General features: G+C 55.6%; 10 protein-coding genes across 10 annotated transcripts in view; 5 read left to right on the forward strand and 5 right to left on the reverse strand.

Annotated features, from left to right (window-relative positions):
* VDAG_05407 (GPI mannosyltransferase) overlaps positions 1-819 on the reverse strand; it is a gene marked incomplete at both ends in the record, with an annotated part of 2,274 nt that extends 1,455 nt beyond the window's left edge. Inside the window, 2 exons of the mRNA XM_009652302.1 lie at positions 445-482; positions 782-819. Of these exons, the coding sequence (XP_009650597.1) occupies positions 445-482; positions 782-819 (76 nt within the window). The remainder of the gene's footprint in view (positions 1-444; positions 483-781) is intronic.
* A 2,324-nt stretch (positions 820-3,143) lies between these two features.
* Positions 3,144-3,461, forward strand: VDAG_05408 (uncharacterized protein; the record flags this gene model as incomplete). Its single annotated transcript, XM_009652303.1, has 1 exon — positions 3,144-3,461. One exon carries the CDS (start codon positions 3,144-3,146, stop codon positions 3,459-3,461), a length of 318 nt encoding a protein of 105 aa, XP_009650598.1.
* Positions 3,462-4,826: 1,365 nt separating this feature from the next.
* VDAG_05409 (uncharacterized protein) lies at positions 4,827-6,476 on the forward strand (the record flags this gene model as incomplete). The annotated part of the gene is made up of 1 exon (XM_009652304.1): positions 4,827-6,476. The coding sequence occupies one exon, from the start codon at positions 4,827-4,829 to the stop codon at positions 6,474-6,476; it is 1,650 nt and encodes a 549-aa protein (XP_009650599.1).
* A 918-nt stretch (positions 6,477-7,394) lies between these two features.
* Positions 7,395-9,170, reverse strand: VDAG_05410 (lipase; the record flags this gene model as incomplete). Its single annotated transcript, XM_009652305.1, has 2 exons — positions 7,395-8,648; positions 8,706-9,170. 2 exons carry the CDS (start codon positions 9,168-9,170, stop codon positions 7,395-7,397), a joined length of 1,719 nt encoding a protein of 572 aa, XP_009650600.1.
* Positions 9,171-11,261: 2,091 nt separating this feature from the next.
* Positions 11,262-13,214, reverse strand: VDAG_05411 (cobW domain-containing protein; the record flags this gene model as incomplete). The annotated part of the gene is made up of 6 exons (XM_009652306.1): positions 11,262-12,029; positions 12,083-12,271; positions 12,333-12,543; positions 12,598-12,894; positions 12,958-13,043; positions 13,107-13,214. 6 exons carry the CDS (start codon positions 13,212-13,214, stop codon positions 11,262-11,264), a joined length of 1,659 nt encoding a protein of 552 aa, XP_009650601.1.
* Positions 13,215-13,734: 520 nt separating this feature from the next.
* VDAG_05412 (abhydrolase domain-containing protein 12B) lies at positions 13,735-15,544 on the forward strand (the record flags this gene model as incomplete). The annotated part of the gene is made up of 3 exons (XM_009652307.1): positions 13,735-13,752; positions 13,879-14,193; positions 14,456-15,544. 3 exons carry the CDS (start codon positions 13,735-13,737, stop codon positions 15,542-15,544), a joined length of 1,422 nt encoding a protein of 473 aa, XP_009650602.1.
* A 1,069-nt stretch (positions 15,545-16,613) lies between these two features.
* On the forward strand, positions 16,614-17,413 carry VDAG_05413 (uncharacterized protein; the record flags this gene model as incomplete). Its single annotated transcript, XM_009652308.1, has 3 exons — positions 16,614-16,740; positions 16,792-17,265; positions 17,361-17,413. 3 exons carry the CDS (start codon positions 16,614-16,616, stop codon positions 17,411-17,413), a joined length of 654 nt encoding a protein of 217 aa, XP_009650603.1.
* A 48-nt stretch (positions 17,414-17,461) lies between these two features.
* On the reverse strand, positions 17,462-18,299 carry VDAG_05414 (uncharacterized protein; the record flags this gene model as incomplete). Its single annotated transcript, XM_009652309.1, has 2 exons — positions 17,462-18,173; positions 18,283-18,299. The coding sequence occupies 2 exons, from the start codon at positions 18,297-18,299 to the stop codon at positions 17,462-17,464; spliced, it is 729 nt and encodes a 242-aa protein (XP_009650604.1).
* Positions 18,300-18,971: 672 nt separating this feature from the next.
* Positions 18,972-19,871, reverse strand: VDAG_05415 (uncharacterized protein; the record flags this gene model as incomplete). Its single annotated transcript, XM_009652310.1, has 1 exon — positions 18,972-19,871. One exon carries the CDS (start codon positions 19,869-19,871, stop codon positions 18,972-18,974), a length of 900 nt encoding a protein of 299 aa, XP_009650605.1.
* A 1,925-nt stretch (positions 19,872-21,796) lies between these two features.
* On the forward strand, positions 21,797-22,165 carry VDAG_05416 (guanyl-specific ribonuclease F1; the record flags this gene model as incomplete). Its single annotated transcript, XM_009652311.1, has 1 exon — positions 21,797-22,165. One exon carries the CDS (start codon positions 21,797-21,799, stop codon positions 22,163-22,165), a length of 369 nt encoding a protein of 122 aa, XP_009650606.1.
* Between the last annotated feature and the right edge of the window lie 10 nt (positions 22,166-22,175).

Raw genomic sequence — 22,175 nt, forward strand, 5'->3', positions numbered from 1 at the left:
AAAGTTTTTTTGGTTTATTGGTAAAAAACCAAGGAAGTGGTGGGGGCGGGGGCCACCAGGAGAATTTTCGCCCCCCCCAAGGAGGGGAAAAAAGGCGAGCCTCCTTCAAAAAAATTTTATTTCGTGGGGGGGGGGGGGGGGGGGGGCACACGATCTGTCCACCCGTGTCGATGACTGGACTGGCTAGACTGATAATGTCCAGACGCTTGGCTCAGCCAGAACGCAGTCGATGCATGAACAGTTCGGAAAAGAGCGGAAGGTCCCGGTTCAGGTCGCCGACGGACGAGCCAGATTGATGGCTGATAAGAGTCGTGTGGTGTGTTTTGGCCGACGATGGAGTTTAGGTGGATGCCTCGAGCTCGGTCCAGGTCCAGGTCCAGCTCCTGCTCCTGCTCCCAGCCGCCAGCTTCCAACTCCACGGCGACTTCAACAGGAAGCACGGACCAAGGCTTTGGGAGGAAGGAACATTCCACGGATGGTTCCTGCTGGATGGTTAGGTAATCTCCAAGCTGACAAGGCAGCAAGGCAAGCAAGGGTCAACGCCGAGCCCCACGTCGGTCGCCAAAAACCCACCACTTTAAGGTACATCACAGTACAGAACCAAGCACCCAGTACATGTACCTCGCCGAACTCATGCCAGGCCCCATCACCAGAGCTCGATCGGTCGGCGACATGGCAACCCCGTCTCCGAAAGTCTAGCACTCCACATGGAACAAGACGCCGAATCTGTCAGATGCACCAGAAACTGCCCTACATGGTACAAGCTCGTGGTCAGACGGACCTTGCAGACGACCGAACCGTGCCATCAGCCCCAGTCATCTTCAATGGATGGCACGTCAGAGAAAGCCCTATGCCCAAGGCCTCGATCAATGCAGCTCGCCATCTGCCAAGCAAATATACGTCCCGAGGTACCCTCCAGCGCAAGCAGTACAGTAGCCGCCCGTGTTCGCATTCGCTGCTCACCAGATTCGCGACTCGACCTGCCGGCAGATCCGCTGCAGGTGTGGGTGGGCGGGTTGGGCGGCAGCAGATTGAAAGCCCTACTTCATTACCCTTTGCTACCTTACCAAAGAGCAAGGACTCGAATAGGAAGATAAAAAAAAATAAAGAAATCAGAGACGAGGACCACAATTTCGAGCATGAATGGACTTTCTCAACGGAACGTGGGAGCTTTATCGAGTGGCCAAGCGGCGCGGAGAGCTTCACAACAAGTAACTCGGCACCGAGCTCGCGACCGGCCAGCCCATCGGTGAAGGGTCCTTGCACCGAATATACCCCCCCTGGCACAAGGGGACGGATGGACCGGAGGCTTTGAAAAGGCCGTGAACACCGAAAACGGCCCACGCGACCGCCCTTTTGGAAGGGAAACACATCGGCCTGACAGGATGCCCGACCCCGTCTTGATTGCCTTGACACGGATCCACAAGTTTTTTTTCACTCGAAAGACCAAACACGGGGGGAGGGGTGTTTTTGAGTCAGCTGGTATGAGGGGGGCTTGAGAGAAGAAGGCCCGGGGTTCACGTTGGTGAGCACAGGGTGAGCTGGGCCGTAGGTTTGCCGTGGGGCTCTTCATTGTAAGTCCCTACTTAGGGGTCAATGCCGCCGCGTTGCCCCGTGGCATGGCCATCTGCGTTTCCGAAGATGCCGGCGGTTTGGATGCTACTAAGGTCCCCCCCCTCAAGTGCCGGCCGGTGTGGGATGGGTTGAAGCTGGGCAGAATTACCTTGCACTGCATCTTCACGTTTTTGTTTGACTCTCGACGCGGTAGGGAAAACATTGGTCAAGAATCTGGGACTGGGTTGTCGCCAAGCCGAAATCAAGTGCGCGCGTCCCTTCTCAGCTCTCGCATCCGTGACATCCGAAAACGACCATATCTGTACAGCCGTCGACCTCGCTCCTCACCTCTCGACATCTGACGTCGTCAGGAGTTCTGCTTCACTTTGGGCAGCCAAATCGACGACAAACATTGAGCTCTGATTGCCTAGCCTCAGCCTCGACACTTCCACTGCCAATTGCAACTGTCAACTCTACCGCACAGTACGTCTTGTTCTTATTATTCGCCTCGTGCGAGGACCTTGGGAAGCCGTCTTCTGCCAACCAGCTCGTTAGTGCTGTTCGCTATCTAACCACCCTCTTTCCGGCAGTAGACCAGGCTTGCCCAACGTCATCCTCCCCTCCCTGACAAAGGAAAAGCACAGCTCAGAACAGCCGCAGAAGCCCAAAACAAGCCAGAGCCCGTAGAGGCGCGACAGAGCCGGTCAGGCTCTTCAGGCTCCCTCACATTGACAAGCATCAGACCACCTTGCGCCCTGCTGTGCTACTCGCGTGGTCGCTGCTGGCACACTGCATATTGCATGCGCTGCCCCCTCCCCCTCCCCCTCCTCCGCGTATCTCGCATCGGACCTCGCACATCGTTCGCTGCTTCGCCTCCACATTCTGTAACGCCCCGACATCAGTCAAAGGTGACACAAACCCGAGCTTTACGACTCGACAAGGCTTGCCGTCTTTTTTTGCCTCGTCGCACCATCGTCTGCCATCACAGCGCCTACCAGTAGAGACCAGACGGCCGGTCCGCAAACGCGTGCCAAGCGAGGGCTTTCGTCTGCGCGCGGGAGACACACTAGCCCCCGATCACAAAAGTCGATCAAGTGGGGGGTTTTTTTTTTCCATACCTTACCTTACCTTAGCTGTCAGACAGGTGGCGTGCGTTCCCCTGCTGTCATCATCAGAAGCAAAGAGGGACGACGGCGCCAAGGCACGATTGTTGGGACCAAACGATCTGTGTCTGAGTGAGAGCAGGTCCAAAAGCAAAGACGGTGCATCGAAGGAAGCTGACCGCCTCGTCTGCACTTCGCTCGCGAGCACACGACGCGCCCGCCGCGTGCTGTTGCTGTCCATCACGCTTTCTCTCTCTCTCTCTCTCCCTCTCTCTCTCTCAATCAATCTAGACCGATCCAGTCAGTGCGCGTCAAGGTCCCAAACGCAGCATTCGTTGCCTTGATCGAGCTGTCGACGCTTTGCCTACCTGCGGTCCTTGCTTGTGGCCGCCGAGTTTTGGGATCGACAGCGCCCTCTCCATCGAGAGACGAGAATACCATCTCGCCGTCAGCTCCATTCCTCCACTTGGCAGGCAGACCCACTGCATGAACGAACGCCAGACGGGGAACGCGAACGAAGAAAAGACGAACGACCCGCAATTCCCTGCTGTAAGGGTCGAGGATCGCAGACTTGCAATCCACCGTCCAGACGGATCCTCGGGCGAACCGAAGCCGCCTGCCATTGTACCGCGTCTTCCGTGCACTGGCGCCGCTTCTCTTCACTTTCACCGTCCAGGCTTTGGATTCCACCTCGACTTCCAGAGCTCGACTTCCAAGTGCCCGACTTCCAAGGGCTCGACTTCTGGAGCAGGCATCAACGACTCTGCTCTTACTCCTGACTTGACGATCCAGGGACAGCCGTAGCAGCTGCATTGCATCTAGAAAGAGCCCTCCTCAAAGGCGAGAAGGACAGCTGCCGGGTGCCGCACGCTAGTGGTCTTTTCCAGACTAGCGTCTCCACCTCAGCCTGCCTCTGGAGCCAGGGTCCCCCAGGTCGTCCCTTACTCGGGATAGTCCCAGCCCAGGTCCGATCCCATCGCATTCGGCACAAATCAGAGAAAAGGCACCGGTCCCACGGCAGGTACCTGAGGTACAGGCCATTACCTACTGGCAGGCAACAGCCATCGTCCTGGTTCCTCCACAAGAAACCATCCGGGCCTTTCCTTGCCATTGCATACACATACTCGTTCGGTCCCGTTTGTCCTGACGTGTGTCGTCTTTTCCACCTTTTCGCTCTTCGCCTGTTCTCTTCGCTCCGGCCGACAAGAGCACAAAGACAGACGGACCAGAAGCCACAAGCTTTCGTCTCAGGCGAACCAACCACAGATCACAGGGCAGACACGACCCAACCACGACGCCCCCCGTTTTCCATTTTCCACCCTGAAGGAAGCTGCGCCCCCGAAAGGACGAATCATCAACTGGCCCGGCCACTGTTCACAGGCCCCTTCTGTCTCGGCACCACGCCATTGGTCTCCTTTCCCCTCTCCAAGCCCCCTAACCCTCAGGTCCCCCCCCCCTAAACACCCCTTAACCTCCCTGTGCCCCTAGCCTGAGTCGGAGCTCGCCAGCTTGGGTGCAGCCTCCCGTCAGCAGATCATCCTTCTGTCATCCGCCCACGCGAAACGCCTGCACAAGCCTCGCAGCTCCTCACATCAGCGCACAATTCCGGCTCTTCAGCTGCGCTACGGGTCTTTCGCAACGGGGTCTCCGTTGCTCATCCGACTCGGTCATTTGCTGAGCCTCAGGACAAGCTGACCGGTCGCCCCAAGTACAACGATTCGGCTCGACCTTGTGCAACCATCCAACCTACCGACGTAAACCTTCGTCTCTCCTCTTGTCGACTGTCCCTTTTCACTTCTTTGTCATTCCGTCCTTTCTTCACTTCTCACGATTTCCACGGTCCTGTTTTTTTTTCTTCGCTTTTTTAACCTTTTCGCTTGCGACCCCTCCTTTCCCCTCGTTCCTCACGACGCACGACGGAAATCCGAGCTATCCGATACTACACGGAAACGGTTATATCTGCTGCCACACCCACACTTACAGCAACTCACGCCCTTCCCCGACTGGCTCGACGATACCCAATTCCTCACACCACTCCTTGTGGAAGAGGGCATATGCTCATCAATCGGACTTGACGAGTGCACTCTTTTACTCGTCCGCCACGTTCGCTGCGCAGTCCCACATCAGCGTGCTGGCGATTCCGAGGCACCGTCTAGGTAGTCGCCAGACATGTTCCTTCACTCGGGGGCTGCGATGCACGGCCACGAATTCTCCAACAGATCCCCCTCCAACAGCCCCTCACCTTCGCCCTCACCTTCCGCCAACGCTGCCCACCGCCTCCGATCCGCTTTCGGCCACCCGACAAGTCCATCCCCGATTGCCCCATTCGAAACCGACCTGCCATCGCGCCGACAGTCGCTGAGCGCGCCAATCCTGTCGCCTCTGCCAGCAACGAGGAGACCTCGGCCCTTTTCTGATATTGCGCCAAGGAAAGAACAAATCGTACGATTCAACGAAGAGCCCATTATTGTCGGTGGCCAGAGCATACTCTCTCTTGATGGCAGTGTTAGTGAAGATGAGTCGGTCGTGTCCGACGTCATGAGCGACATTACAAGCCAGAGCGGCACCATCAGGAGGAGGAGGAGACCGCGGAGCAGCTCCAAACTCGCCACGAATTTCCTGCTCGCCTACCCACCCCCGCGCAAGGTCACCAAGCAGCGACGCTTCGTGCAGATCCGGCCCAGGGTCATGCTCCAGCTGCAGCAGCTATCGGCCGATAGGCGGCCAAAACCCACCCTCGATGTCCTGCCCACCAGCGTCTTGGCCGGCTCGCTCATCATCCCACGCCTGGTGCAACACTGCCCCAAAATGTTCAACGTCAAGGGCAACCTGGCCCAGGATGATCTTGTGCTCGCCAAGAGTGAAAATTATGACCTGCCAGAGGACCAAGACGAGGACACGAACGCCAAAGATCTCGACAAGAGGGACCTCGTCGCCATCATCTCCCCCATCACGCCGCGAAAGGAAGGTGAGCGACGGGAGTCGGCCGACGAGGTTGAGATTGTGCTTGCCGATGGCTCTGTGTGGATGGGTAAGCCGTGGGGCAATGGCTCGTACGAGTTTGTGCACGTTGATGAGAGCGGCGTCACCAAGACGGCGAGGTGGGTGAAGAAGGGCGTCAAGGCAAAGAGGGATAGCTTTGGTGCGCCTTCGCCGCCACCAACACCGGACTCGAAGTATATTTTCAGCCTTATCGACCCCACCACCAGACGACACCCCATCATGGCGACCCTGACATCTTCGAACCTCGAGGTTCTGGATCACTATGTCACGCTTTCCAAGCCTCACGACGAGGCAAACGAGGACGAGGATGAACCGCCTCGGCAGAAGATGATGCGGGCCATGGACGACGTCGCTCGTACCCTGATCACCGTGACTTCGGTCTGGGTATCGCTGCGCAACAATCAGAACTGGCCCATGCGTGCACCTCGCCCGACGCTGCGGACAACCGGCGGCGCCCGCACTACGAGCATGGGTTCCGACCGTAGTCGCGCTTCAACGTTTCCCATGTCGGCCTCGGAGGCCAGCCGTCCTTCCTCACCCGTATCAGTCACGCCGCCACAGACGAACTCGGCGCCTAAGCGGTCGCTGTCCATGGGTGCGGCGTACATGCAACGGCGGCTGGCGAGACAGGGCAACGAGTCGCCACCTCAGAACGAGACGCCCACCGAGGGCGATGAGGTCGAGGACCCGAAGATCCTGGCTATCGGCGCATCGGCAAAGCTGCAGAAGAGAAAGTCCATTTGTCGTCGGGTCCGCGACTGGGGCCACCGCATCACGCACTCGAGCAAGGAGAAAGAGACGCAGAGAAGGAATTAGGCCGGGCTAGACCTGGGAGCCAGGACCACCAGCTGGCTGGGGCTGGGGGCATGGGAGTATTTGTTGGACAAGACGGCGTACCGGATCATGGCGAAAAAAGATTATGCATACCCCCCCCCCCACCTTCGCAGCCGCACCTCACGAGGTCTGCAGGCGCTTTGTTGGAACACGGCCTCACTGGGTTTCGTGTTTTTTTTTTTATTCCTTTCCGAGTTTTTTATATATATATACACCTAGGTAGTTCGGGAGGCTGGCCCATGTGATGCGGGCCATCTGTACATACATTGACTTCTGAGTCTATTCCCTACTCGAATCCCGCCTCCGTGCCAGAGTGACTTTTGGGGTCGTTCAACGTGGGATGCACGTCTTGGCCTGGTAGCGAGCTGCGCTTTGCTGAGGATACTAATCGGAGAGACTGCTGCTTAGGTCATGCAGAGATTCACTTGGCAGACGCATTGCAGATCGGGTTCGCGACAGGAAAGGTGTGACATGATGCTGGCGGTTGACCGCTAGATGACTCGGTCGTGAGTCTGTCTACTTATCTGATGGCCACATTTCGTCTGTCGAAGGTATCTGTCAATCAGTCAGTGTCTCACCTGGGGCCAAGACGGTGGAAACTTTGTGAACTCAGACAGGCCGATCCGGTGGACCTCGCCCACGTCCGACCGAACACGAGCATGACGGATCGGCAAAGTCTAATCGGACGACTCGTCATACAAAGATGCCATTCATATTCTCATGCCGAACACCTAAGGACGGCTTGCTCGTAAACCCTATGCTTCGGTCCCCGTGATTCCCTTATTATCGCTCGCAAAACGCAGAGCCAATGCACCCCTGAAACTCCGACCCCTCCAAAACACCCCCTGCGAACCTTGTGAACTGAATCGCCCGCCGGCTTCTCAGCACAGGCCTGTGTCATTAAATGTAGAAAGCCCCGACGTTGCTGGCGATAAAGTCGTAGCTGTCGCTCCTGAAGTTGTCGTCCAGCAGGCCGCCGGCCCTGTTGGCCAGGAAGTTGATGAGCTTCTTGCCCTGGTCCCAGCGCGGCCAGTTCGGGTACTGCGCGGCGGCGCCGACGTTGGGGTCAAGGTCGTGGACAAAGTTGGTGTAGTAGGTGCGGATCTGGCGCGACGCGTAGTTGGGCAGGACGCCGTAGAAGACCTGCAGAATGTCGGAGCCGTGAAAGGTGCCGAGGATCGGGGTGCCGTAGTTGTAGGTGGCGAGGTAGGACCACGCCGGCACGTCCGGGTGGGCGGCCTTGGTGAGGGAGAGGAAGGCGCGGCGCGTCAGGGTGAAGACGAGGTCGCCGAGGACGGCGGCGCGGCGCTTGAAGCCCGGGAAGATCTCGTTGAGGAGGGCGGTGCGGTGCGGGCTGCCGGCGAGGACGGCGGCGACGCCGTTGTCGTACGTGTTGACGAGCGTCGTCAGCTGCGCCTTGGTGGCGCTGTTGAAGAAGAGCTGCTGCAGGTAGTCGACGAAGCGGTCCGTCGTCGTCAGGTTCGGCTGGAAGAGCCCGAAGAGCGTGCCCTCGTCCTCCTGGTTGCCGATGATCATGGGCACGGCCGCGTACTTGCCCGTCGCCGCCAGCATGTCCGGGCTCTGCGTGAGCACCTTGCCGTCCGGCCGCGGGAGGTACGAGAGCGCCACCGAGTTGTAGGACAGGATGCCCGGCGGCGCCGTGACGGCCTTGAGGAACGTCTGGTACGGCAGGTCGCGCAGGCAGTTGAGCGTGTCGGCCTGGCCGGCGCACCCGGCCTCCTTGACGACGAGATCGTACACGGCCTGGCCCTTGGGGCAGTCGACGGGGTCCGCCGGCACCATGCTTCCCGAGTTCATGATCGCCCCGCGGAAGAGGGGCTTGCCCTTGTACGTGTTGTCGCCGTCGTAGAGCGCCATCTGGTCAAACACGGAGATGGCGCCCGCCGACTCGCCCCAGATGGTCACCTTGGAGGGATCGCCGCCGAACGAGGCGATGTTGTCGGCCACCCACTCGAGACCCATGCGCTGATCGAGGAGGCCTAGGTTCGAAGACCCGTCGGCGAGGATCTCCTTGCCGGGCATGAAACCGAAGCCCGCAACGCGGTAGTTGACGGCGACGAAGATGAAGGGCTTCTTGAGGTCGACGCCGTGCTTGATGAGCCCTGTGCCGTCATACATCGAAGACCAGCCGAGCTGTGTAATATGTTAGTGATTCGAAATCCCCAATTGACAAGCCCCGAGACTTCTTACCTCGAACCCGCCGCCAAAGATCCAGTAGAGCACAGGAAGCTTCGCATCCGCTTTGGTGCCCTCAGGTCGGGCCACGGTGATAGACAGACAGTCTTCTGTCTGGCCCGTGACCTTTTGCACGAATGGCAAATTGGCAATATCGCCCAGAAGGTTGAAGAGAAAGTTTTCACTCTCACTCGACGACACCATCTGGGGGCACGCCGCCGCCGGTCCGGTGGCGTCAAAGGTACCGAGGTTCCTCGCGATGCGTTGCGGAGGCTTCAGCCTGAGCCTGCCCACCGGCGGCTCGGCAAAGGGGATTCCGCCAAACGACTCGACCTTGTTCATGACGTTGCCGAGGACAGTGGCCAGCGGCAGTACGACAGTTGCGGTGCCAGCGGCTCGCTCGTCGAGGGCGGGAGTCGCATCGGACTGCGCGGCAACAGTGCCCAGGAGGCCGAGGAGGATCGGAAGCTTGAACAACATCGTGAAAATCTCCGTGTACTGGCAAGCTGGAGGCAAGAAGAGCTCGGAAAGACCCAACAAAGGGGGGGGGAGCGGAGTGTAAAAGTGAGCTGGCAAGTCTGACTTGAGCTACCACTGAGGCAGATGGGAGCTGAGTCGAGCAAAAATGTTTTTCTGTGAGCGGGACCCTGCTTTATTTATCATATTGGGATCATCGCGAGAATCCCAGGCTGTGGATGTCCAGTGCCCGGGGCCCCAGGCCAGACCAACCTTTTTTTTCTTTGGCCCCGACCCATCCCCCCGTCGTATCCGCTTTCGACATCGCGGAGTGCATGTACGCCGTGTCATGGTCATTCATCCGTTAGATTCCCCGTGGGGATTCCCCAGAGTGCGAGCTCAGGTTGCACGGCATGATCCCTGTGGTGCAGTGCCCAGATCGAGGGGAGAACACGCGCTTGGGGTTGATGAGGGCCGCCTGATTCGCCAATCCATGACACCGTTGCCATCGGACTGCGGAACTCATAGTAATCGAAGATCAGCGAAGGTCCAAAAGCCGAGGAACCTGACGAAGCAGTTCGACAGACATGTGAATGTGAAAACAACCACAAGGCTGAACAAAAGGAGGGGCTGACCAGGAGAAAAAAAGGAACAACAGCTATGAAATCGAGTCAACACCAAGCGCAACGACTCAGACGCCCCTCGGAACCTTGACTCTGTCCGAGTCTGCCCCCCCCACGTCGTCATGTGGTGCATCTTGGCCAAGCTCAAGCTAAAAAGTGGGAAGCCGTTTTGCGGGGGAGCAGCTCGGTAGGTCACCAAGTGCGGGGAGCAGATATGCGATGGCAGCAAGGGCACCGGCTTTGACTCCTAGAACAGCCTAGTTTGTTTCCCTGCAGGGGTGACAAGGTAGCTCTACAGCGTCTCTGCCGCCCAACATCGAAGCTGTAGGCCGTCATCTTGCGTTGTCCTCGTGTGCAAGCCTTGGGCGAAGCAGGGAATTCCGGCGCAAGGTCCGAAATGTGACAATTGTGTAGCGCCATGTTGAGTGTTGGCGGTGAGGCGCACAAGCACTCCAGTGCTGTTCACAATGGCTGGCAAATTCGAACGTCGCAAAATGAGTTCGTATCCTATCCAGAGTGTTTTAGGCACCAAGCGATGAGACCTTGAGAACACCACGACTGTGTGCTTTGCGCAAACGCTTGCAAGTCGTGTAAGACGGCAACCTCAGCCTTGGCTCAGCTACAGTCAGCGATGCCAACCAACTTGAGGTGGGTTGCTAGCCTCCCAAGGGGTTATATCCTCATTTGGATTGGAAGTGAGGGGGGGATGTGCGTCCTTGACCACACCAGGAATAGATCGTCATCAATAAACCCACCATGGTCCGCAACGCCATCGCCCAAGGCGGCGAGCGTTGAGAATCGTTTCGGAAATCCCCCCAGATGTTGCCCGCAGGTCAGGACCAGGCACCCGGATGCTGCCGGCTCCAGCTCGCGCAGCATGCCTGTAACGGTCGAGCTTTCTTTTAGCTCAACTGAGACACGGTAGATCATCATGCAATTGTCGGGCAGAAGGATGAGAACTAACACAATCTCTTATGAGTTACGCCTCACACCATCTTGAGCTTTCCTGTCGCCTCCTGGCTGCCCGTCCTGCATACTGGCGGCTTCGACGGCGCCTTTCGGGAGCCTGAGGGTGTGCTCATCGTCCGCATTCTTCGACATCACATGGTAATTTCAGCTTTCACGTGGAAGGAAAGTGGATTTGTAGTATGAGAGGCGAAATATCTTTGGTCATTGGCCTCGGTTTGGCTGTCCTTGAATCCCGTCCCGTTGGGCTAGACCACCTCGTAAGCTGCCGTGCCGCAACACCATGCCCGCATGACCGGAGGCTTCTAGAGGACGCACGGAGTAAATGCGGGCAAGTGCTGAAAGACACATGATTAGTTAGTAACAAAATATCTGAATTCAACCAACAGCATGTGAAAAGAAACACGTACAAGAACAGCAAGTTGGAGGAGCTAGGCTCCTTCAACACACTATGGATTTACTGCCTAGAAGTAAACGCCACAATTTTCCGAGAAACCTTTTGAGTGAGGAAAGGGGGCCTAACAGATTACTTGCGTTTCACCGGGCCGTGATCGTGGCCTTCGTGGTCTTCGTCATCGATCTCATCAGGCCAATCGGGGAAGCCGTCCTCGAAGAGATCCTCCAGCGCCTCTGCCTTTTTCTCTTCACTGAGAACTCCGTTCCTCATCACCCGAGACCAGTCTTCCATCTCGTCGCGGGTCAGAGTGCACTGGTCGAGGACGTCCCGGAGAGCCTCAACGTCTAAATTCTCTCCAATGAAAACCAGCTCCTGACGCCTGTCTCCCCATTCACCGCCCTTCGCAATGTCGTGCTTCACGAGAGAATCGATTTGTTTGTTCCCAGTCAGGTATTCCTCCTCAGGAAGAGTGCAGAACCACGGCCTCCCACCGATGAGAGTCAGCATAGCGCCGGCTTGTGACCACTCGCCAGCCCTGCCTGGACGAGTCGCCAGGAAGAATTCTCCCTTGGAGCGGAACAGGCGGCTGAACAAGGGATGCGCTCGTTTGTTGGCGAGGATGACATCGTTAGGGGGCATGTCGAGCCCGTCCTCTTCTTCCCCTTCTTCTTCGTTGCTCATGATTTCGTCTTCCTCTTCGCTGACGACGTCTTCAGGGTCGACTTCCATCTTTTCCGGTTCCTCCTCCTCTTCATGCTGCATTTGCAGGATGAACTTGTCATACAAAAGTTGCCACAACCGCCGTGGGTGGAATGGGCGTGGGGATGAGTAGACAAAGTTCCTAACGTTATACTCCTCCGTCTCAGGCTTGGGCGTGATGGTCTTCTTTCCGTTGACCTATGATGTGTGAATGAGTGATGATCAAGACGGTTTCGCGCGGAACGACTCACCTCTCGGACGGTCATATCGTGGAGGTCCTGCAGCCATCCGTAACCGGTCTGCGCTTGCTCCAGGCTGAACAGCCCAGTGTTGACAATCTCCTTGACATCAATCTTGCCGTAGCTCGTCTCCAGGATCTTTGCCCTGTGGTTCAGCTTCTTGATGAGCTCAATCAAACTGGCCCGCGTTTGAGCATCAACCTGCAGATTTGCATTGTCAGCAGCGCTATAAATATTCTGTTCAGCTTGCGACAGCGCTTACCATGTCGGTCTTGTTCAACAAAATGACATCAGCAAACTCAATCTGGTCAACCATCAAGTCGGAGACGGTACGCTCATCCTCAGGCACGACATCGTCTCGCCTCGACGAGAGAAGCTGGTCGGTGTGGAAGTCGTTGTACACGGTGAACGCGTCGATGACGGTGACAGCAGTATCAAGACGGGCAAACTTCTCCAATCCGCCGACTTTCGCCCTAGATGACTTGTCAGCCACAGTTCAATGATACGCGGCTTGTTCATGAGCTCACAGCTTCTTCAGCACCTTGAGAGTGCTTTCATCGAGTCCATCGGCCTGGTCGACCATACTTCTCATTTGGTCTGCCAGCTTGTTGTCAAATGTCTCAGCGACCTGCTCGGGTTCGCTGATGCCGCTGCTTTCGATGATGACGTAGTCAAAGGCATGCTGTTCAGCGAGGTTGACTAGCTCCTCAAGGAGGTCGCCTCGGAGGGTGCAGCAGATGCAGCCATTCTGTAGTGCGACAACCTTCTCTTCTGTTCTTGTGACCTTGTGAGTTTGTTTTATCAGGGACGCGTCGACGTTGATGCTGTAGGCCACTTATGTTAGTCTTTGTCGTATGAAGGGAGCTTACGGGTTCTTGGTGACTTACGCTCCAATATCGTTGACGATGACGGCGATTTTCAGGCCGTGGTCGCTTTTCAGAATATGCTGGAGGAGTGTGGTTTTACCACTACCCTATCTGATGTTAGGGAGGGGGTCCAAGACGCATGGGTAGCCAGATGATTCTGGTTGCCATACCAGGAAGCCTGAAAGCAGGGTTACAGGCAATGCCTTTTCCGGGACCTTGCTGTTCTTTTTGGACTTGGAGAAGGAGGATATATTTCTCTTCGTCTTTGTGATGGCCATTTTGATTTTGAATCGCTTGATTCGAATCCAATCCTGAAGAGGTGCGCTGTGAAAGATGGATGTAAGATGAGCAGGGCTGGCTCGCTGCGCCCACGACTCACACCCTTCTCGCCCATCATTTTATACACGCTGAAACAGGTGCTTTCAGACCAGCGAGCTACTATCATATCTTCATCGGTGCTACACAATGCAATCATGCCATCAGGGTGTTCGCGATGCAGGAAAAGGTGTCCATCAAGGTGTCGCTAGTCGTCATCCCATTTTGCGGCGCTGTGATTGGCCAATTCTGACTTATACCGGGGAACCTATCAACCACACCTCGTCCCTGAGCAGTAATTGTCGTGTTCTTTTGGCTTGTTTGACGCACGAGGAACCATACAAGAGGGTTCATTCGTGGTAGATCCCTGAGGGATGAGCAGGTAGCTCAAGGCCGATGTTCCGGGTACTTCATCTTGTTGTACACATCCAGTCGCAAGAGCGTAGGCACAGGTAAGCCTGCGCCTCCAAAGTACCATTGAGCATGTATTTCAGATATGGGGTATGTACGAAGACCAATTGACACTGACAAAAGCGGTGACCTCGGCGTGCTCAGCTCCAAAAAGGCCTCAATGATTTGAAACATTCGTGCAACCCATATAGCACTGCAACTGGCATAATTGTCCAGAACTCCCACGGCAACGGTAGCTGTGTTGGCTCACGCTCATGTGTTTCCTCTTGCATTCTGCTCTCTTGCACTTTCGAATTCTTGAAGCTTTCCCGGATGAAATATTCGGAGATAAAGCCAAGTTCATCGCCCGAGTCGAACCCACGAAGCCATCGTCTCCAGGGCCCAGAATGCAGCCGTGACGCCGAACAAAATCAAACTTGTTACCCTCCAGAGAATCCGCTCAAGCTGATTGGAGAAGGCGAAATTCCAACCGGCTATGTGCATCCCGGTGAACAGCAGTGTGGCGAAGCGGACGCAGTATTCCTGGGCACCGTAAGGGTTCATCGGGAACCTGTCGTTTGGGATGCGCTGTAGCCGCCCATCGAGCAACGATCCTTTCTATTAACCTGCTTGCCACGAATCGCGTTTTCTCGTCGAGTTGCGTCAGGCCCTCAGCCATATCGGTCAGGTACAATCGCCAAGACGGGAGGCTCACATTCGCCGTTGGCAATCACCTTCTACGTCCTTGCCGGATCTCTCGCTTCGTATGCGGCATTCATTGGTCTTCTCACCATCGCCATTCTTCCAAAACCAGGTTATTTACCTCAACCGTGTCACCTTGATCTGGTTTCAAGATGTAGGTATCCCCGAGCAATGGGGCTTCCTTCTTAACCAGGTCACTCCTTTCACGCTCGACACACCGGATGGGGAGACGCTGCACGCTTGGCATATCCTGCCCCTAGGCCTCTACCAGAAACACGAGCAACGACTCGTCGAGGAGCCGTCAGGCATCGCGCCCGACATTTCAAAGACTCTCGGATTCGAGCTCCTGCGCGATGATCCTGACGCCCCATTGGTTATTTATCTTCACGGTGCGGCCAGCACTCTAGGCTCCGGCTGGCGACCCGCAAGCTACCGCGCAATATACGCCGCATCGCCGAGGAACATCCATACTGTGGCCATCGATTACAGAGGATTTGGCGCCAGCTCTGGCACACCCTCTGAGGAGGGTCTTTTGACAGACGCTCTGACACTGGTTAATTGGGCCTTGAAGGAGGCACGAATTCCTCCCTCGCGGATTGTCATCTTTGGCCAATCTCTCGGTACTGCAGTGGGCATTGCTTTGACAGAATATTTGGCAGCGCTCCCTCAGCCTATACTTCTTTCAGGCATGGTCCTCGTGGCTCCCTTTGCGGACGTTGAGCTCCTTACTGCTACATACAGAGTAGCTGGCACGATCCCACTGCTGGATCCCCTTGCGCACTTCCCGTGTCTTCTCGCTCTCCTCAACACCTTCATCCTCAGCACATGGCCCAGCAAGGATAAGCTTGCAAGCTTTATTCGTCGAGTAGAAAGCTTACCCGATGACGGTGCAAGATATCACATAAACATTATTCACGCTGAGGACGACTACGACATTCCGTGGTCCCACAGTGAGCAGGTGTTTTGGCACGCCGCCAATGCCGCCACGCCCATGGGAATAAGCTACGAAGACCTCGAGAAGGAAAAGGAAAGCAACAAGCAGCATCTCGGTGCTGGTGGCTGGGTTGCCACAAAGCAGGGCAAGAGGGGGCTCATCAGGGAAGAAATCGTGAAATGGGGCCTGCATGATAAGGTTATGTCTTATCCAGTGGTCAGCTTGGCCATTTTGAGAGCCTTTGAGGCTGGCGAAGCGGGGAACTGAAGTTCGCGAGTGTGGAAGGATTCTTGCCTGGCAATTGCAGCGTGTATTGTGATAACCAGCGTTCGCGAGGAGATGAAGATTTTCCAATAAAGCTGTCACCAGTAGACCTTGGGCCGTCGTGGGTGAAGGAAGATGGCATGGAGAAAATCAGTCGATAGGAAGCATGCCAAGATACGGAATGCTGCACAGTACGATGAACGAGCTTGAGCCGAGCATTCCAAGCCCTGAACGGGGTGTCTGCAAATCTCATGTACAAGAGTACGACGTGTCAGAGACATATGTAGGGCTGCAGGTGGCCCCTCTAGCTGCAGATCCCAGATCAGATGGTGTTTGGTACTATTTCAATGGAAGGTTGAAGGCTAGATCTGTAAATATGATGTCGCAAATCGTTGATCGGGCTGTGGCGACGTATTGCTGGTTTTGCCCTTGATATGACGATTCATGGCTTTGCAGCACGGCGCCTGTACGTTTAGCTTGTGATGTTAGTTTATATGCCTCATTTTGCTTGAACTGATTGTGTACTACCTCGAATTCTTCATCATTGACTAAGGGTGTCAGCAGTACATTAATATTTGCTGCACATCGTCCCTGTTCACAGGTCTCGAGAATCGGACCTTCAGATGATCCGGGAAATTCGTACACAACTCCGCCTTACAAATGCATTGCCTTTGTTCATGCTGTCAGCTTGAAGCTGATTGATGGGACATGACCAGGGTCTCGTCCTGATCCGGCTTAGCGTTGTAAGCCGCCTGCATACTCTCTAATGCCCCCCCCCCCGGACTTCCTCTCATGCACTCGCCTTACATTCATCAACGTTCCGCCGCCGTTGACGTCTCGTCCACCATCTTCCCGTTTGTCTCATCGCCATACTGGTTTTCGCCTCAAACAGACCTGTTTACAGCTCAACTGTCCGATTTTCACGACTCAGCGTTAACAACCGGGTGAACTCCTGCAGCCGACATCGGATCCCTTCAACTCTCGCAATACTGGAGCTTACCTGCCAGGACGTGAGGCACAAAGCAAGACAACTCACCGTCCAGATATCTGACGAGTCTCCACTTTGGACAATATGTCTGTTTCTATCAGCCAAATGTCCCAGCTCGAGGGAGCCAAATGCCTCGACGATAACTGGACCGGCCTCAAAGACAGGGCTGAGCGGAAGAAACGCCAGACACGGCTCAACGTAAGAGCTCATCGTACGTTTCAGTCGTGTGACTTGGCGGTCATCAAACTCACCATCTGCACAGGGAAGCGTAAGGCCGAGGCTCGGGCTATGATAGTAAAGAGAGAGCACCATGTCCAGCCACGCGAGCATCAAATCTCCCCATCAACTGTGGCTGGTGAGATGCTCATTTTCGCCATCAGTGCAGGCAACTTCAAACCCCTGTCGTTTGACCCTCTCAAGAGCGAGTTTCCGTTATCAACTGATCATCTCATTCCCCTCATTCAATACAATGTCAAGCGGGCGAGCCACACCAATCTTGCCATTCTAGCCATTACAAGCTTGGTCTGCGTTGGCAGCCCTTACAAAACGATGCCCCTCTTCCCCTACCCCCGCGCCCTCCCCGAATCTCTGGCTCCGACGTCTCTACAGCTCACCACGCTGCACCCGCCCTGGATTGACATCCTGCCCTCGCCACGCATGCGAGATAACGCTATCCGCGCCATCGGGCAGTTCTCACAAGCGGACTATTGCGCCACCTTCTCTGGCGGACGGACGGGTGCGGACGGGATGATCGTTTGGGCGGATCCATGGGGTCCGGATGGTTGGGAAGTGACTGAGGGTATGCTGCGGAACTGGCGCTTCCTTTTCAAGGGCTGTCAAGACTTGATGATGGCAACAAATCGCTGGCGAGCCACAAGAGGTGAACCGCCACTTGTGTGGGAACTCGATTGAGCGAAAGACGGCCCCCGAGATTAAGGCAAGTGCCTGTCGTACCCAGCAGCGATAAGTCTCTGTCCGGCATCCCAGACCTCGTCCGGGATCTCTTGCTCAACCTGGAAGCCTCGCGCCGGATACTCGCGAATTCGAATCAGGTCGCCAACCATGATGCTCGTCACCAAGCCTCTCGGGTTCGCTTCGTCGGGATACTCCTCGAACGACATTTCAGGCGATGTGACCGTGAAGCCTGTTGTCTCGTCCCCCCACTGCTTCAGAAACGTGGCGTACGTTCTTCTCTCCATGTACGGCTTCTGCACCAATATGAAGCTCTCGACGTTTACCCCCCGTTCCTCGAGCAGTTTCCGCGTGAACCGGACGTTTTCTCCCGTGTTCGTTGCCGTGGGCTCCACCAGAATGGAAGCATCCGGTACGCCCATGCCGCGCGCAATATCGGCGAAGAACTCCGCCTCGGGCTTGTCGAACAGACCGGCGGTCAGGGCACCCGTGTTTCCGGAAAAGATCAACAGTGGGGCGACGCCGTTGAGGAAGAGTTGGGCGGCGCGGGTGGCGACACGCACGTCCAGGCTGCAGAGGCAGAATACCGCCGTGGCGGGGCTGGAAGGGAGGGGCATGTTCATGTGGTGATAATTGTACACAATTTCTGCATCTCGGTAGACGGCGGGGGTCATAAGGCGTTCCATGATTTCGGAGTCCAGTTTGCTTGTGTGAAGAAGGGTGGGATCGGATCTCGAGTAGTATTCAAGTGCCTGGTGGGTGGATAGTTGGATGATGGATGTATGGTGGAGGAAGAAGAAGCAGTGAGATGGTGCAGGCTACAGTGGCAACCGATACTTACTGATGAGTCAGCGCCATTCTCTCCGCGCCGACGGCAAACCTCGTATTATGCCGACAATGTCCAAGGGCAGACGTGAACTAGGTACCCTCCGTTACGTTACTTTGCTTTGAGTTACGTTACTTTGTCAAGGTCATTTATCATTCACTCATTGGCAAGTAAAACAGTGTTTGATTTGGATTCACTGTGGAATTACGCACGAGACGAGAAATCATAGTTTTGAAGGAAACACTCAAGATAAGAACATACTTCTTACAGAAATCACACTAGAATCATTTCCGCATAATGGCTGAATCTTGTGATTCATCATTTTCTCTATCTGCTTAGTAACAGGGTACGTACAAAGGAAATACTAATGTTACGGGCCAGACCGTAGACGTTGTACAGGCCTGGGAACCTATACCTCTAGAATGCAGCCCAGTTGAATCAACAACATTGATTCAACATATATCCTGTCAGCTCAATCGAATAGCTGCCGTAAGGTGAATATGACCGTGTGAGGGCTGGCACTAAGACCCTTTGGGGCCGACTGTGACCGCTAATGACACGCGCCAGGAGTCCGAGACAGCATATTCTGCCAAAGCTGTCGAGGCAAACATCCTCGGCGAAAGCCAAAAAAAAAAAAAAAAAGAAAAAAAAAGAAAAAAAAAACTTTAAAAAAATTACCAACTGGCTTGTGGTCTTCATGCGCATCATTTCATGAGTTCCATGCCCGCTTTCATGCGCTCGCTGTTGAAGATGCGCTTGAGGTCAGCTTCGAGCAGCCACTTCACGTGCGCAGCCCGGACCTGCTCCTCGCTTTTGATGATGTCGATGAATCGGATGAATATGTTGAGATCCTTCATCAAAAGAACCCTGGTGGCCTTGAGTTTCTCGAGGACCTCAGCCTCCGTAGGTGGAGTAGTGGTGCTGTTGTTTGCAACAGGGTCGACGGGAGCATTGTTCTCACCTGCAGGACCTTCGCCCGAAGCGGAGGACTCGGCTTCTTTCTTCTTCCTTTCCTTCTCCATCTTTCGGCAGTGTGCGCATAATTTCTGTCCCTCCATAGCGTCCATGACTTCCTTTTCGAGAGACATCCACTCTTCGTAAAGCTCCGTCTTGTCACCGATGTAGCAATCGATGTGGATACGGCAGGCGCGGACTTGGGTCAGGACCAGCTCTCTACCGTCAAGCATCTTTTTGTTGCACGTCAGGCGCTGTTGTCTACCCTCGACCGCTTCCTGGCAGGCAGAAATGGCATCGAGCTCCAGGACAAGCTGTTTGACGAGGTTCGGGTAGAATTGCAATGCAACTGCCTTGTCGTGACGAAGCGTGACTTGTTCGTCCGTCTCGTTGCGAAGCTTTTGGCGGAGGCGATGTCGGAGCTTTCCCTCCTTCTTCTCGACGTCAGATGTAGCCTCTGCGTACAAGTCAGCGTACTTCTTCCTATCCTCTTCATGAGCAGGAGTACGTGTGAACCTGGCAAAGTCATCCTGGACACGGAGCAAGGACCGCTTGGCGGTTTGCACAGCGGTTTGCGTAGTCCGGCTTTCTTCCCAAAAGGCGAGCTTGAAGCGGTGTTCCAGCACCGGCTGCGCGATAGGGGAATACATGATGTGTTGAGCTTGGTGTAAAGGGCTATTTGTTGATGAATGGTGATACAGAATGGTCTGGACTGACAAGTTCGTGGAAGCAACTCTGCATATATAGTCCCTGGATCATCGTCACTGAAATGGTCAAGAACGATGTGGACAAGCTCTGATGCGTTACATTTTGAACGATCTCGCCATGAAGTGGAAGCGAGAAAGTCTGGTCGAGGCACTGTAAGCTGTGTGATATGCTGTTCACGAAATGTAGCTACTAGTTGAATGAGAACAACCCCACAGCATGCTTTACACCAAGCATCATGATTCAGACACAGCCAACAACATCCATGCTAGTGAACAGCAACACTATATGGCTTGCTCGCTGGAGATGCCATTTTCATCGCGTTCGGCAGGAAAGCTGAAGGAAGCATTCATTAACTCTGCAAGCTGTCATGGTTGGGACATTCAAACTACCGGAGAAAGACATTGCGGACCTTGGGGAAAGTTGAAAGACTGAACATCAAAAGTAGCCTCTCATAGCCCTTATTTAATCTCACGGACTGAATTACTCCGCCCCGAATTCCTCTATGCCGGCGGACATCAAGACTATTGTATTGCGCCAGACGTGCGCACACCATCCCCTTTGTCTAGGTAGAGCAAGTCGCCGCCGGCGTGTGGGCCCGTTTCCGGAAGGAGCCAGCTCAGAAGGATCGCCATGCTGCAACCTACCGCTTACCACCTTTTCGACATTGAATGCTGGAAATCAAGCGGGATCAAGAGCGGCTTTGATCCCATTAGCCCAAGATACCGCCCGCCAGCTATCGTCGGCCCCTTCCGTCTTTCAGCTGTTGGCGACACAAGCGGGGAACACTCAAAACCACCAGTGCCATCGAGCCCCTGCTCGTCTGTTCGTTGTGATAGCTCCTAGTCCAAGTCACTCGATCAAGGCAGGGAATTTGCGCTATATCTTTGACCAAGCTGTTCGGCAGTCATGATCCAAACGGCTGATGTTAACGGCGGCACGTACATCTGGGCTGCGGACAACCCTGATGAGGGCACAACAGGAGAATAGCGTCGTGGAGGGCCACTATCTTCGCCCCCTGAAAGCCCGGGAAGAAAACGAGGCTATTGATACAGCCGGCACCTAATTCTTGTCGCAGTCAATTGACAAGCATGATACCGCCGGCAGCTACAGCGTGCCGGGCGGAGATACCAGCGCCGACGATCCGATATCGTCACCTCACCCCGGACTACCTTCCCCATTCGCGCCCCAGATACGTGCCTCGTGCAGTTCAACGACCTCTCGTTGGCTCCAGCACCACCGATTGCGGCGGATGCCGACAGTCAACCGTTGATACCAATTGAAGCGCGACCCCTGGGGGAACCTCAGATTGCGGGGTTGGAGGCGGAGACGGCCGGCAGAAGGCAATTGGGGTGTCCCTGGCGATCACAATGGATGCCGGTAACACCACCCAAAAGAAGATCTCCCCGCCGAAATGTGGCCCCCAATAGGTCTCATCGGTAGATGGTCAACAGGCGCTGCGCGGCATCTGCAGATGAAACCATCGAAGGGTCGTCCCAGGGAGCGTTCAGCCAACCGCAGCGCCGGCTCTGGGCATGCGTGATAAGGTCCCTGGCTCACCTTCCAATTCCGATCTGGTGATCGGCACCGCGAACCGCGCCAGGCGTACACCAAGCGGACACGCTCGGTCGTCGTGACTGGCGATTCGCGAGAGGGGGGACGGACGAGTACACAGGAATGGCAGGCGTCCGCCATCTCGTGAGACCATCCACGATGAAGGCGAAGGCGGCTTGCCTTGAAGGCGAAAGCAAAGAAGTCTATAAAGCTGGACGTGTCGCCGGAACTCGGATTGTAAGCAGACATCATCACAGCCATCATCTCCGCCATCTCGCACCTCGGTCAAGCAGCTCTCCTCCACTTCGTCGCCATCATGCAGTTCAAGGCTCTCATTGTCTCCCTCCTCGCCGTCGCGGCGCAAGCGGCGCCCGCCTCGCCCAACGAGGAGCGCTCCGCCATTGAGAAGCGCGCGACAACCTGTGGCAGCACCTACTACACGACGGCGCAGGTCAACGCCGCCGCCAACGCCGCATGCCAGCACGTCCGCGCCGGCACCCAGGCGGGCTCCTCCAACTACCCCCACCGCTACAACAACTACGAGGGCTTCAACTTCAAGGCGTCCGGCCCCTGGCAGGAGTTCCCCCTGAGGTCCAGCGGTGTCTACACCGGAGGTGAGCCAAGATGCCCCCCCCCCCCCCCCCCCCCCCATCCGCGTATATGTAAAAAAAATAAAGGGACATAGCAGATAGATA

Source organism: Verticillium dahliae, genomic scaffold (assembly GCF_000150675.1).
Source record: "Verticillium dahliae VdLs.17 supercont1.10 genomic scaffold, whole genome shotgun sequence".
Lineage (NCBI taxonomy): Eukaryota > Fungi > Ascomycota > Sordariomycetes > Glomerellales > Plectosphaerellaceae > Verticillium > Verticillium dahliae.